General features: G+C 37.8%; 1 protein-coding gene across 3 annotated transcripts in view; it reads left to right on the top strand.

The window, feature by feature from the left end:
* unc93b1 (unc-93 homolog B1, TLR signaling regulator) overlaps window positions 1-15,000 on the top strand; it is a 39,186-nt gene that overhangs the window by 2,914 nt on the left and 21,272 nt on the right. For all 3 annotated transcript variants that reach the window (XM_030143426.1, XM_030143418.1, XM_030143434.1), the window contains 5 exons: window positions 3,227-3,368; window positions 4,831-4,984; window positions 6,623-6,784; window positions 11,586-11,715; window positions 11,815-11,908. In XM_030143426.1, the coding sequence (XP_029999286.1) occupies window positions 3,227-3,368; window positions 4,831-4,984; window positions 6,623-6,784; window positions 11,586-11,715; window positions 11,815-11,908 (682 nt within the window). The remainder of the gene's footprint in view (window positions 1-3,226; window positions 3,369-4,830; window positions 4,985-6,622; window positions 6,785-11,585; window positions 11,716-11,814; window positions 11,909-15,000) is intronic.

The following is a 15,000-nucleotide window of genomic DNA, read 5'->3' as shown; positions in this document are numbered from 1 at the left end:
TAACCCTAACCCTAACCCTAACCCGAACCCTAACCTGTTCAAACATTAGCAAATTCAATACATTCCTGCGAACTCCAGTCAGAGTACTGGAAGGAGTTAAAGACAAACTGAACCCTTTGACGACGGCAACAGCCGACGCAATCTTTAAAACCTTAATGGATCAATTAAATGAATATTTGGGGTACAGAGACCACTTAACCCCACTCACTCCAATGCTTTGAACCTCGGACTTACATTTAAATTGAGAGGCCGACAGACCAGGGCCTGTTTTTCACTCCCACACCACTGGAGAGGGAGAAACGAGCCTTCAGACGCCCAAAGAGTTTTGACGAACATTTATAGGATCTTCTCAAACATGACTGTCCCTAACCCTAACCCTAACCCGATCCCCTAACTCAGTGGTTCCCAACCTTTTTTGGCTCGTGACTCCATTTTAACATCACAAATTTCTGGCGACCCCAGACATTCGAAACAGAGACTTTTTTTTTATTTGCTAAAACCAATTTGTTTTTGATCATGTAATAGTTTGCTATAATATGTTGCAAATAAACGCTAATTTTAGACAACATTTAGGTTATATAATGTAAATTTTTTTTAGTAAGTTTAAATTTTTGGGATTTTTTTTAATCAATTCAGTGCTTCAGTTTCAGCCTCAGAGTTTGTCGTGTCTTTTATGTCTCTCTCAACTCACCATATACTGTTATTAGTAATTTAAAAAATTTTTTTTTTTTTGTCTTTTTTTTTTATCAACTACTAGAAATTTCAGGCAACCTCACGTGGGGTCCCGACCCCAGGGTTGAAAAACACTGCCCTAACTCCAACCCCATCCAGCCTCTAGAAGATGACTGACCCACCTGAACACTTGAAAAGAGAACCCACCCATCCTTTTACTTACCTGCACATACTTACCTGAAACCACAGATCTGGGCAGTTTTACTGGTGGACGGCCCTTTAAACTCTCCTTTAAGGAATCCTCTGAGGAAACACAACAACAATGTTTTTTGTGTGCCCGTGCATTTTTGAACAGATTCCCCAAAAACCTAAACGTAATCTGTGGGCAGGAGGACAACATACAGGGACAGATAAGGTCTTTGCCATCACTTTAAAGACCCTTAACCCTAACCCCTAACCCTGACCCTTACCTTGACTCTAACCTCCCTAAATCGGGTCATCAAAAACCATTTTATAAGAAACGGATAAATCTTTAAGATATTTTCGCACCATTTCGGCCTATAGGCGTAGTAAAAATGTGAAAGATTTCCTGGTACAGGCATCCATTAAAGGAAAATAGAGGGACCCTTAAGGGGACTGTTTTCACTGTGTCAAATTCAAATCCATATCCTCACCTGGGAGCTCCAGTAAGGGGAGAATTTACTTTGGATTCTAAAAAATTAATCTAAAAATGTATAAATAAATGTATGAATTGTAATAAGTGTTATTTCTGCAAGACCGGAACCCCATTAAAACAAAGATTAAAGCAACACCTCATCTCATACATAATCCCCAAAAGTCCAGAGCCGTGTATGTTTCAGGGCCCGTGGTTTACACAATCTGAAGATTTTAGGCCTTGAACAAAGTACGAGATGGTCCAGGACACAGGGTTAGGGTTAGGGTTAGGGTTAACCCTGTGCAAAGAAAAAATATGGATTAATACATTGAATACAAATAGTTCCTGATGGATTAAATGAAATGGATTACTTTAATGAAAATTTAATTAAATGGACATTTACCTTGAAAACAAAAAACAATAAACTAACCCTAACCTTTATCCCAATCCAAACCTCTAACCCTAACCCTGACCCTGACCCTGACCCCTGACCCTTACCCCCCCCACCCCCCTTTTCCCCACAGTTTGAACCATACTTACCTGGAGGATAGATGTTTTTAGAGCTTTTCGAGGACCCTTCTAAATGTTTTATTTTTTAATAAGAAAACAATGTTAATGGTATTTGTGAGCCTGTCTGTGGTAGAAAAGATTCCCCTAACCCCTATTCCTACCCTTAACCTAACCTAACCTAACCTAACCTAACCTAACCTAACCTAACCTTAACCTAACCTAACCTAACCTAACCTAACCTAACCTTACCCTAACCTAACCTAACCTAACCTAACCTTAACCTAACCTAACCTAACCTTAACCTAACCTAACCTAACCTAACCGTAACCTAACCTAACCTAACCTAACCTAACCTTAACCTAACCTAACCTAACCTAACCTAACCTTAACCTAACCTAACCTTAACCTAACCTAACCTAACCTAACCTAACCTTAACCTAACCTAACCTAACCTAACCTTAACCTAACCTAACCTAACCTTAACCTAACCTAACCTAACCTTAACCTAACCTAACCTTAACCTAACCTAACCTAACCTAACCTAACCTAACCTAACCTAACCTAACCTAACCTAATCATAACCATAACCATAACCTTAACCCTACCCTAAACCTGATCTTAACCCTTTCATGCATGAATTATGTGAACCTTAATCAAGATATTTTTTCCTCAGTGTTTTTATTCCTCTTAAGGCATGAAAAAAAAAGAGAAAAAAAATTATATTCCTACTTTTCATGGAGTTACAATAATGTCCACCCAGCTAAAGAAGCAAAGAAACATGTATTTACTGATATACTGCATGAAAATTATGAAATAATTAATGCTGCTAACCTGATGTTTTCTCACAGTTTAACATACCTGCATTGAGATACTATGCAAAAAAACCCCAAAAAAAACCTGTTAATTGCAGTCCAATAACAAATAGCATTTTTTTTTTACACTCAAACATGTTAGTGCAGATCAGGTTTATCTATAAGAGCAAATTTACACTAATGGTATGACTTACAGTGTATGGGATGGTGCATAAGCGTCCACTGTGTTGGCTGATGTGGAACTAAAACAACAAAATCCATGAATATAGAAGAGAACAGCTTTGAACAGCTGACCACTGGAGTGACCACTGTGCATGACAGGGTTAAACCTGATCCCTAATCCTTAATCACAACAATACAGGGACAGGTAAGGTCTCCGACATCCCTTTAAAGACCCTTAACCCTGACCCTAAACCTGACCCTGGCCCTAACTTTAACCCTAACCCCGTCCGTCCGTGTCAGGTTGAAGTAAAAACCTCCCACATTCTCACAGCTCTGTGTCCTTCATGGTCAAATTTCACCACTTTTGCTCTTCTTTCATAGTTGTATAACAGTTTTGTTTTCTGTCGTGGGTCAGATGGAGGAGTTTCTGGGCCCTCAGGCAGAGTACAACGAGGAAGAGGAGGAAAGGAAATACTACAGGAGGAAGAGGCTCGGCGTCATCAAGAATGTTGTAGCAGCCAGCGTGGGAGCCATGATTGTGTACAGTGTGTACATGGGTGAGTGGGGTAGGGGCAGGGGCAGGGGCAGGGGTAGGGTTAGGGGCAGGGGTAGGGGTAGGGGTAGACGCCTTTATGCAAACAACGGTAGAAGAGAAATACTTTTACTTTCCATGAAAGATGTAAACAATCGACTATCGATTAATTGTAGATAAGAATTTGCTCAATTAAATTATTAATTGTCGGTTAATTGCCCTTGTCCACCTGTCCACACCAGTCCACCTGTCCACACCTGTCCACACCTGTCCACACCAGTCCACCTGTCCACCTGTCCACACCAGTCCACCTGTCCACACCTGTCCACACCTGTCCACCTGTCCACACCTGTCCACACCTGTCCACCTGTCCACACCTGTCCACACCAGTCCACCTGTCCACACCTGTCCACACCTGTCCACCTGTCCACACCTGTCCACACCTGTCCACCTGTCCACACCTGTCCGAAGGCTGACAGTTTGTCCCCGCTGCAACGTTGTGGCTGGGATATCTGGTCATTGAATCGGATCATGGCGTTGATGAGTTTGACTGTCATTATGGACATGGTGGACCAAACACAAACTGACCGTCTGTTTGTGGGTGGAGCCAAACACAGACTGACCGTCTGTTTGTGGGTGGAGCCAAACACAGACTGACCGTCTGTTTGTGGGAGCGGTGCACCCCCGAATAAATACAGGCACAAATGTGGGGGGGTTGGTGTTGGATCAGAGCGTTTTCCTGGAGGTTGGTCTAGTCCACAGTCAGTGAGACAGAAGTTGAAAACATCCTCCAGGCTCCTGATCCGGGACACTGGCATGGTCCACATTATGTCCCACAGTCACCCCACCCCAGTGGACACAGGAAAAAGCGGGGGGGAGGGACTTATTATACATATGTATAATATGTAATTGTCCTGCCCCCTCAAATTAAAGTTTGTGAAGCTTCAGGAGGTAGAGAAAAGATAAATGAGCGAAAAGTTTCCGTTTCACTTCTGCGGGGGCACAGACTGCACCGCCCCGTACCCCCATAGGATTAGAAGTGGGACGGAAAGTGACGCACGCATGCGCACGGCTACCATCCAACACACACACATCCCCCAGCCGAACTGCATGAGTGCAGCCGAGTAACCCCCCCCCCCCCCCACTGACGAAACCCACGCACGTGCACCCACCCACAGACAAAACGCACGTGCGTGCCCCCCCATTACAGTCCACCACACCAACAGATGAATTCCACAAGAAACACTGACTGTATCCAACGGTTCAATAAATCATTCATTCAGGAATATGACCTGGTTTTATCATGAAGTGTAGAAACTATATTTAGGTTTTATTCTTACAGACCATACTGAAAAAGAAATTCAGGTTCTCAGGAAAATCGCCATTTATCCATTAATTGTTAATCAATCGATAAGGGCACCCAACTAATGATTAATCTATAATTTGCATCCCTACTTTCCGTTTGTGTTTTTGTGTGTGTGTTGAAGGCCTCCTCCAGATGCAGCTGATCCTTCATTATGATATGATGTACCGCGAAGTGAAGTACAGTAACCTGGGCTTAGAGGACATCGACCGCAAGATGCTGATGGGCATCAACGTCACCCCCATTATCAGCCTGTTGTACACGCCTGTACTCATAAGGTAAACACACACAGTGAAGGAAAGACTGGATTTGATTGGACATGAGAATGTTACCGTGGCCCAGAGGGTCCAAATGCAACGGCAGGTCACAACCACAAAACATCCCATTTCCAACACAGACTGAACGTCACTTGTAGTTACATTTAATTTCTGTAATCTCAAATGTTCATTAACCCTTAAAAGACGGTTGTGGCTCTGGCGCTACATTTCGCATTCTCCTTTATTTAAACCAGGGTTCTCAAACTCCTGTTCTTTCAGGTTCCACATTCAGCCTGATTTGATCTGCAGTGGGCCGAACCAGGAAAAGAAGAACAGAAGCACCTATAAATAATGACAACTGACAATTTATGTCCCTGCTTTAGTGCAAAAAACCCCATGAAACTATGAAAATACTTACTTTTACAAACTATCCAAACAAAAAAAAATGTAAACAAGAAAATCACTCAGAGAGCGGAGACCTCCACCAAGACAGATCTGCAACACCCCACCCCCCCACCCTCCCCGATCACCACCAAAATTTAATCATTTCTTCCTTGTGCCAGTATCAACATTTCCTGAAAATTTCATGAAAATCCGTACGTAACTTTTTGAGTTATCTTGCTAACAAACAAACAAACATGCACGCACGCAAACACACAAAGCAAAGTAATCACAGTACCTCCTGATGGAGGGAATTACCTGAAAAAACTGAAATTTCTTAAGAAAAATAAGTGCAATATTAAAAATCTTCTTCCTCCACTTCTCATTAGTCCATGTGCATTCTGGATCAGATCTCCAAAGACACTAAACACTGAGGAACAGGAAGAAAAGAATTCAAACTGGACTGAATTTAATACAGACATTTCAGGTTGGACACATTTTATTGGTACAGGAGAGTTTGGAAATGGAAATATTTTCAGAATTGAATGTGATTTTTTGCACTAAAACACAGACAAAAATTTGAAGTTGTCATTATTTATAGACATAATGTAATATTTTTTCACCTCAAACCCAGAGGAAAATATGGAGTCATTATTTTTTGTCAGATATTTGACTGTAGATCAGATTGGTCTGTGTGTGGAACCTGAACTAAAATGAATCTGTGGAATTTTGACACTTTGCTAATTCATCCCAGGGGTTGGATTGGACCCTTTGGGGGGCCTCATTTGGCCCCCGGGCCGCATGTTTGACACCCCTGATTTAAATGATCCTAAAGGGAAACGTCACCTCTGTTTCTGTCTGGTGACCCTGAAAAAAGCTCCGTTAAACTTCAGTTAGCGCAGATACTTCCTGGGTCAGTGTGACTCTGTCTTTACTACATTATGACCTCATTATCTGTAATTATTGGAGCTTGTCTGTTCTGGTTCACTGTGGTGGTGAATCTGAACTGTTATCTGACCTCACAGTCACTTTTCACTGGATACATTCACCGTTAGCGCTGAATCAAATCTGCACATTCAGGACTGAAGCTCCCTCTGTGTTTACATCAAATCAGAGGAGAACACTGGAGAGGATGACAGCGAGGGAAAATGGGAATATTTGGCTCCAGTCGTGGCGTTTTCCTGCATTCCTGATCTGTGTGTTTAGTGACTTCAGTGTTTGACAAACGGCTCCGGTTTGTGCTGCTTTTTATAAACTCTTTCAACACCTCCTCTTCAGGTTTCTAGGCACTAAGTGGATGATGTTCCTCGCATCAGGAATCTACGCACTCTTTGTTTCAACCAATTACTGGGAGCGTTACTACACGTTAGTTCCATCTGCGGTCGCTATCGGCGTGGCCATCGTACCACTGTGGGCATCTTTAGGAAATTACATCACAAGGTAAGAAAGAGCAGATGGAGGAGGTTCGGATGGTTTAGAAGGAACTTGACTGATGTCTAATCTAATCTAGTCTAATCTAATTTAGTCTAATCTAATCTAATCTAAAATAGTCTAATCTAATCTAGTCTTGTCTAATATAGTCTAATCTAATCTAATCTGATCTTGTCTAATGTAGCCTAATGTAGTCTAATCTAATCTAATATAGTCTAGTCTAATTTAGCCTAATCTAATCTAGTCTAGTCTAGTCTAATCTAGTCTAATCTAATCTGATCTAATCTAATGTAGCCTAATGTAGTCTAATCTAATCTAATATAGTCTAGTCTAATTTAGCCTAATCTAGTCTAATCTAATCTAGTTTAATCTAATCTAATCTAATCTAATCTAGTCTAGTCTAATGTAGCCTAATGTAGTCTAATCTAATCTAATTTAGTCTAATATAATTTAGTCTAATCTAATCAAATCTAAAATAGTCTAATCTAATCTAATTTATCTTAATGTAGTCTAATGTAATCTAATTTAGTCTAATCTAATCTAATCTGATCTAATCTAATCTAATTTAATCTAATTTAGTCTAATATAATTTAGTCTAATCTAGTCTAATCTAATTTAGTCTAATGTAGTCTAATCTAATCTAGTCTAATCTAGTCTAATTTAGCCTAATGTAGTCTAATCTAATCTAATTTAGTCTAATCTAGTCTAATCTAATCTAGTCTAATCTAGTCTAATCTAATGTAATTTAGTCTAATCTAATTTAGTCTAATCTAGTCTAATCTAATCTAGTCTAATTTAGCCTAATGTAGTCTAATCTAATCTAATTTAGTCTAATCTAATCTGATTTAATCTAATTTAGTCTAATATAATTTAGTCTAATCTAGTCTAATCTAATTTAGTCTAATGTAGTCTAATCTAATCTAGTCTAATCTAGTCTAATTTAGCCTAATGTAGTCTAATCTAATATAATTTAGTCTAATCTAGTCTAATCTAATTTAGTCTAATGTAGTCTAATCTAATCTAGTCTAATCTAGTCTAATTTAGCCTAATGTAGTCTAATCTAATCTAATTTAGTCTAATCTAGTCTAATCTAATCTAGTCTAATCTAGTCTAATCTAATCTAATTTAGTCTAATCTAATTTAGTCTAATCTAGTCTAATCTAATCTAGTCTAATTTAGCCTAATGTAGTCTAATCTAATCTAATTTAGTCTAATCTAGTCTAATCTAATCTGATCTGATCTAATCTAATCTAATCTAATTTAATCTAATTTAGTCTAATATAATTTAGTCTAATCTAGTCTAATCTAATTTAGTCTAATGTAGTCTAATCTAATCTAGTCTAATCTAGTCTAATTTAGCCTAATGTAGTCTAATCTAATCTAATTTAGTCTAATCTAGTCTAATCTAATCTAATCTAGTCTAATCTAGTCTAATCTAATGTAATTTAGTCTAATATAATTTAGTCTAATCTAGTCTAATTTAATTTAGTCTAATGTAGTCTAATCTAATCTAGTCCAATCTAGTCTAATTTAGCCTAATGTAGTCTAATCTAATCTAATTTAGTCTAATCTAGTCTAATCTGATCTGATCTAATCTAATCTAATTTAGTCTAATATAATTTAGTCTAATCTAGTGTAATCTAATTTAGTCTAATGTAGTCTCATCTAATGTAGTCTAATCTAATCTAATCTAGTCTAGTCTAATCTAGTCTAATCTAATTTAATCTAATCTAATTTAGTCTAATATAATTTAGTCTAATCTAGTGTAATCTAATTTAGTCTAATGTAGTCTAATCTAATGTAGTCTAATCTAATCTAATCTAGTCTAGTCTAATCTAGTCTAATCTAATTTAATCTAATCTAATTTAGTCTAATATAATTTAGTCTAATCTAGTCTAATCTAATCTAGTCTAGTCTAGTCTAATTTAGTCTAATCTAATCTAATCTAATTTAGTCTAATCTAGTCTAATCTAATCTAATCTAATTTAGTCTAATCTAATCTAATTCAATCTAGTCTAATCTAATTTAATCTAATCTAATCTAATCTAATCTAATTTAGTCTAATCTAGTCTAATCTAATCTAATCTAATCTAATCTAATCTGAAAAAGACTCTCCAGATGGTCTGGTCAGTGATGGTCTGTGATGGTCTGTGATGGTCTGTGATGGTCAGTGATGGTCTGTGATGGTCTGTGATAGTCTGTGATGGTCTGGGGCTACATCAGAGTCCACATGGCTGACTTCCATATGTGAACAGGAACCTCTAATCTAATCAGACATTGAATTTCACACAGATGTCTGCTGATGTCAAGTCCACATTTATTCCTCGGAGTAATTTCAACAGGATGATACCAGACCTTGTTCTGCACCAGGTCCTTAACCCTAACCCTGCACCAGGTCCTTAACCCTAACCCTGCACCAGGTCCTTAACCCTAACCCTGCACCAGGTCCCTAACTCTAACCTCATTCTGCACCAGGTCCTTAACCCTAACCCTGCACCAGGTCCCTAACTCTAACCTCATTCTGCACCAGGTCCTTAACCCTAACCCTGCACCAGGTCCCTAACTCTAACCTCATTCTGCACCAGGTCCCTAACCCTGCACCAGGTCCCTAACTCTAACCTCATTCTGCACCAGGTCCCTAACCCTAACCTCGTTCAGGTCTCTAACCCTAACCTCGTTCAGGTCCCTAACCCTAACCTTGTTCAGGTCCCTAACCCTAACCTCGTTCAGGTCCCTAAGCCTAACCTCGTTCAGGTCCCTAACCCTAACCTCGTTCAGGTCCTTAACCCTAACCTCGTTCAGGTCCCTAACCCTAACCTCGTTCAGGTCCTTAACCCTAACCTCGTTCAGGTCCCTAACCCTAACCTCGTTCAGGTCCTTAACCCTAACCTTTAATCACACCTTTAGACCTTTAATCACTGTTATTTACAGTCCAAGTCTGAGAAGAGCTGTTTGTTTGTTTGTCTTTCTTTCTTTCTTCCTTTCTTTCTTTCTTTCTTTTTTTCTTTCTGTCTTTCTTTCTGTCTTTCTTTCTTTCTTTCTTTCTGTCTTTCTGTCTTTCTTTCTTTCTTTCTTTCTTTCTTTCTTTCTTTCTTTCTTTCCTTCTTTCTTTCTTTCTTTCTTTCTTTCTTTCTTCCTTTCTTTCTGTCTTTCTTTCTGTCTTTCTTTCTTTCTTTCTTTCTGTCTTTCTGTCTTTCTTTCTTTCTTTCTTTCTTTCTTTCTTTCTTTCTTCCTTTCTTTCTTTCTTTCTTTCTTTCTTTCTTCCTTTCTGTCTTTCTTTCTTTCTTTCTTTCTTTCTTTCTTCTTTCTTTCTTTCTTTCTTTCTGTCTTTCTTTCTTTCTTTCTTTCTTTCTTTCTTTCTTTCTTCCTTTCTTTCTTTCTTTCTTTCTTTCTTTCTTCCTTTCTTTCTTTCTTTCTTTCTTTCTTTCTTCTTTCTGTCTTTCTTTCTTTCGGATCCCCAGTAGCTGTACCATAGCTGCAGCTGTTCTTCCTTGGGTCCTTACAATAAACTTTATAACTAGTCAATGTGAATAACATACAATATAATCATACAAAACTATTTTTCACATACTACATAACACACACAAAAATAAACAACAGACAAAACTACAGACAGGACAGCTCCTATAGGTCAGCAGTGGTACAGTATATACAGTACATATATTCAGTTAACCCTGGTATCAGTCATTTATGGTCAGTAGATGTTTCTTGGCTGATTTCTTAAATTTCATTGGACACTTTTCTTGTGTGAAATGTTCTGGTCGTTGGTTCCATTCTTGTATAACTCTGTATTTTTCCATTCTTTTCATTGCATTGGTTCTTGATTTGGGTCTGTGTAAAATTCCCTCTGGTTGCACAGCTCTGTCTGTCTGAACTGAAACATTTTTGTACAAGATGGAGGGTTTTTTGTTCTAATAGTATTACTAAAGAAAAGCAGTCATGAATAAAGTCATGTTTTTTTTTAGCAGAGTCAGTTCCAGTGGTTCTGCATCTCAGTAACATTTGTTCTGTAGACACACTGCAGTGCAGTGCCAGCGGCTCTATTTTGTACAATTTGCAACTTTTGAATATTTTCTAGTGTTGTATTTGACCAGACTGCTGGACAGTAATCCAACACTGACAGGACTAAGGACTGAAGCACCAGTTTAGTTCAGCTGGTGACATAAAAGCTGCACACCTTCGACCACACAAACAGCGTTTCCATCTTGGTCGTCATATTATCGATCTGTTTAGTCCAAGACTGTTTGTTATCGAACAGAACTCCCAGTAATTTTGTTTCTTGAACTTGTTTCACAGATACTTTATTTATGATGAGATTCAGTTCAGGTTGATGATGTAGAGTATGGGTTGAGCCAAATATAATACTGTTTGTTTTTGATACATTAAGAACCAGCTTATTTTTCCAGATCCATTTAATCACAGATTGCAATTCCTGCTGAAGGGACAGATGTAACTGCAGACATGTGGGTGCTGTCAAATAAACTGTACAGTCATCTGCATACATGGTTATAGTTGCCTTATTTAACACTACTGGTAAACCATTTGTAAAAATTTTTGTAATTATTTTCATGAGTATCTGCACGTACACATTTCATTTGGACAAACACAGTCTCCTCAGGTGAAAAGTAGTTTTTTCATTCCAATGTGATGAGGAATCAGTGCAGAAACAAACCCCTCCCCTGTGGAGGCGGTGCTAGGACGGACTGCTGTGGAAGTGGCTTTACCCATAATACCGCTGGATACGAACACCACATGCCTCATTGTTTTGAACCCAGAGTTTTTCCTCACAGTTTGTGTCTAACACCGACAGGATGGCGCAGCAGTACTACGAGTACGCCCACTACAAAGAAGAGCATGTGCAGGAGCAGAAGAAGCTGCCCAAGGGGGCGTGTCACAGATACATCATCGTTTTCCACTCAGTCTTCTTCATCATCTTTCATGTGAGTCCTTCCCTGACGCTGCTTTCAAACCACCTGTAAACCCAAACATGTGGGAGTTCGGCGTCCTGATGTTTGTTTTTGTTGTTTTTCTTCTTCCAGCTGAGTTTCGTCTTTGCAGAGTTCCCCATGCGTCTGGTCCTTCACGGTTACCTGCACGACGACCAACACATTCTCTGCGACGTCAAATCCTGCGGTAAAAACACACTAACGATCCCATAAACACAGTTCTTAGGAAACTGTGACGGACTGAGAAGCCATTCACAGAAACCAACGCAATTCCTCTGTGTTTTCTGGAACTGAAAACAAATAATGTTAAATGTTAAGTGTTAAACAGAAACCTGAACCAAGGTCCGAATAGTTTTGGATTTTTCATTTTAGTTTAGTTTTATTTAGTTTGGACTTTTTTTTCTCTAATTCAGTTCGTTTTAATTCATTTTTAGAGCAGGTTTGATAGATTTTATTAGTTTTCGTTATTTTCTAAATGCTTAGTTGTAGTTCAGTTGTAGTTTAGTTGTAGTTTAGTTTTAGTTTAGTTGTAGTTCAGTTGTAGTTCAGTTGTAGTTCAGTTGTAGTTTAGTTGTAGTTCAGTTGTAGTTCAGTTGTAGTTTAGTTGTAGTTCAGTTGTAGTTCAGTTGTAGTTTAGTTGTAGTTCAGTTGTAGTTTAGTTGTAGTTCAGTTGTAGTTCAGCTGTAGTTCAGTGGTCTCTTTTCTCTTCTTCTCTGTGCTCCTATTCAAATCAATCCCAGACAGGACTCTGCTGCTTTAGTCTCCATGTTTCCAGGTAGAGTGGGGACCAGAAGACGACTGGAAACCACAAGTGAACACAAGTGACGGACCCTTAAATATCATGTGCAGAGGAAATTGCTCAAGCTAAATAAATAAATTTTGTATCAATCCGACATTGACAAAGATGAAACGAAGGGAATTTTATCCATAATTTTTATCCGTGTTAGTTAGTTTTGTAAACACACAATACAGTTTCAGTTAGTTATGTTTTTTTCTTTTAATTATGCTTTTTATTCATTTCAGTTAAAGAAAATGTTTTTACAGTTCTAGTTTTCCTCATTTCGTTAGTTTTCGTTAACGATAATAACCTTGGTCTGAAGCAGTCAGTATTTTTGTATTAACAGTGGATGGTGTAAACATGTGAACGTAGATGAAAATAGATTCAATCCAAACACTAACCTGACGCTGTTAGTAGAATAAAACTGCACGTGTACTATGTGTCCAAAAGTATGTGGACACACTGAATCCAGGTGTTTGTGTTCTAACAGGCTCTGGGATCCAAAACAATAAGGACTAATGTCAGAATAGAGTTTGATATTATGGGATAGATATCAGTGCATTGGTTTGTTTGGGTTCATTTATTATCTTTGTTTCCAAAATGACTCACAGATGGTTTGGACTGAATTTATATCAACATTGATTATTTTAATTTTATTTTAATCCATGACTATGGTTTTAAATGTGCTATCTCTAAATTTACCAAATGTTTTTTATGCCGTTTTGTAATCACCCAAAAACCACCTAAAAGCCACCTAAAAACCACTCAAAAATCATCCTCAAATCATCCAAAAACCACCTGACAATCACTCAAAAATCACCTAAAAATCAGTCAAATAACACCTAAAAAAAACTTAAATATCACAGAACCCCCCCCCAAAATTCCCCAAAAATCACCTTAAAATCACCCAAAAATCACCTGAAAATCCCCCCAAAATCACCTAAAAATCAGTCAAATAACACCTAAAAAACCTAAATATCACAGAAAAATCACACAAAAATCACCTAAAAATCACACAAAAAATCATTTTAAAAAAATCACCTAAAAATCTCTCAAAAACCACCTGAAAATCACCCAAAAATCAGTCAAATAACACCTAAAAAAACACCTAAATATCACAGAAAAATGATCCCAAAATCACCCAAAAACCACCTAAAAGCCACCTAAAAACCACTCAAAAATCATCCTCAAATCACCCAAAAACCACCTGACAATCACTCAAAAATCACCTAAAAATCAGTCAAATAACACCTAAAAAAACTTAAATATCACAGACCCCCCCCCCCCCAAAATTCCCCAAAAATCACCTTAAAATCACCCAAAAATCACCTGAAAATCACAGAAAAATCACCTAAAAATCAGTCAAATAACACCTAAAAAAACTTAAATATCACAGAAAAATCCCCCCAAAATCACCTAAAAATCACTCAAATAACACCTAAAAAACCTAAATATCACAGAAAAATCACACACAAATCACCTAAAAATCACACAAAAAATCATTTTAAAAAAATCACCTAAAAATCTCTCAAAAACCACCTGAAAATCACCCAAAAATCAGTCAAATAACACCTAAAAAACCACCTAAATATCACAGAAAAATGATCCCAAAAACCACCTAAAACCACCTGAGAATCACCCAGAATTCACCTAAAAGCCACCCAGTTTTTTTTTTCTCCCTGGCTGTGATTTTCGGTGTTCTTCCTGTAAATGTCTGTACTATTTTTGCTGCTCTGACTGTAAATAGTAATTTCCATCTACTGTCATCCCATCTGACTGAGGAACAAAGATCTGCCATGAACTCCAGTCAAATACTGAGGTTTATATCAACTCTGTGGACAGAAATCTGTGGACACATCAGCGGTCAGACGTCCTGTTCAGGACCATCAAACGCACAAACAATGATATGTAGAAAAGACAGACCTGAATTCAACGTGTCCCAATACTTTTGGACATACAGTGTATTTTGAGTTAGGGATATTAATGTCAGTCATTTGTGGTTTTTTCGTTCATAGTTTGTCTCCTGCTGCTGAAGCTGCTCATTTGAAAAATATCATGTTCCTGTTTTTACTTTGTAAAATAAAAAAAACAACAATAGGAGGAAACAGTTCTGTGACAGGTTCACACTGCACTTCTTTAAAAACATCACACATCCCTTTTTACAGTTAGAAAGCATCTGTTTTTTATTTCACTTTTGTCTGTCATTGTCTTCACCCTCGTGCATCTGATGGAGGCCGGTCCTGCTCCTCCTTTTTTTTTTTTAAATTAAATTTAAAATAAATAAATAAATAAATAAATAAGTAAATAAACATTTTTTATTTTTATTTTTGGTCTTTTTTTTAGGCGCTAACATCAGCAGTGTGTTTTTTGTTTTGTTTTGTTTTTCTTGTTTTTTTTAGGCGTTAACATCAGCGGTGCTTTTTTTTTTTTTTTTTTAGGTGCTAACACCAGCAGTGTGTGTGTGTTTTTTTTATTTGTTTGTTTTTTTTTAGGCGCTAACA

This window comes from Sphaeramia orbicularis, chromosome 1 (genome assembly GCF_902148855.1).
Source record: "Sphaeramia orbicularis chromosome 1, fSphaOr1.1, whole genome shotgun sequence".
Taxonomy (NCBI): domain Eukaryota; kingdom Metazoa; phylum Chordata; class Actinopteri; order Kurtiformes; family Apogonidae; genus Sphaeramia; species Sphaeramia orbicularis.
This window is presented reverse-complemented; position numbering and strand designations above follow the sequence as displayed.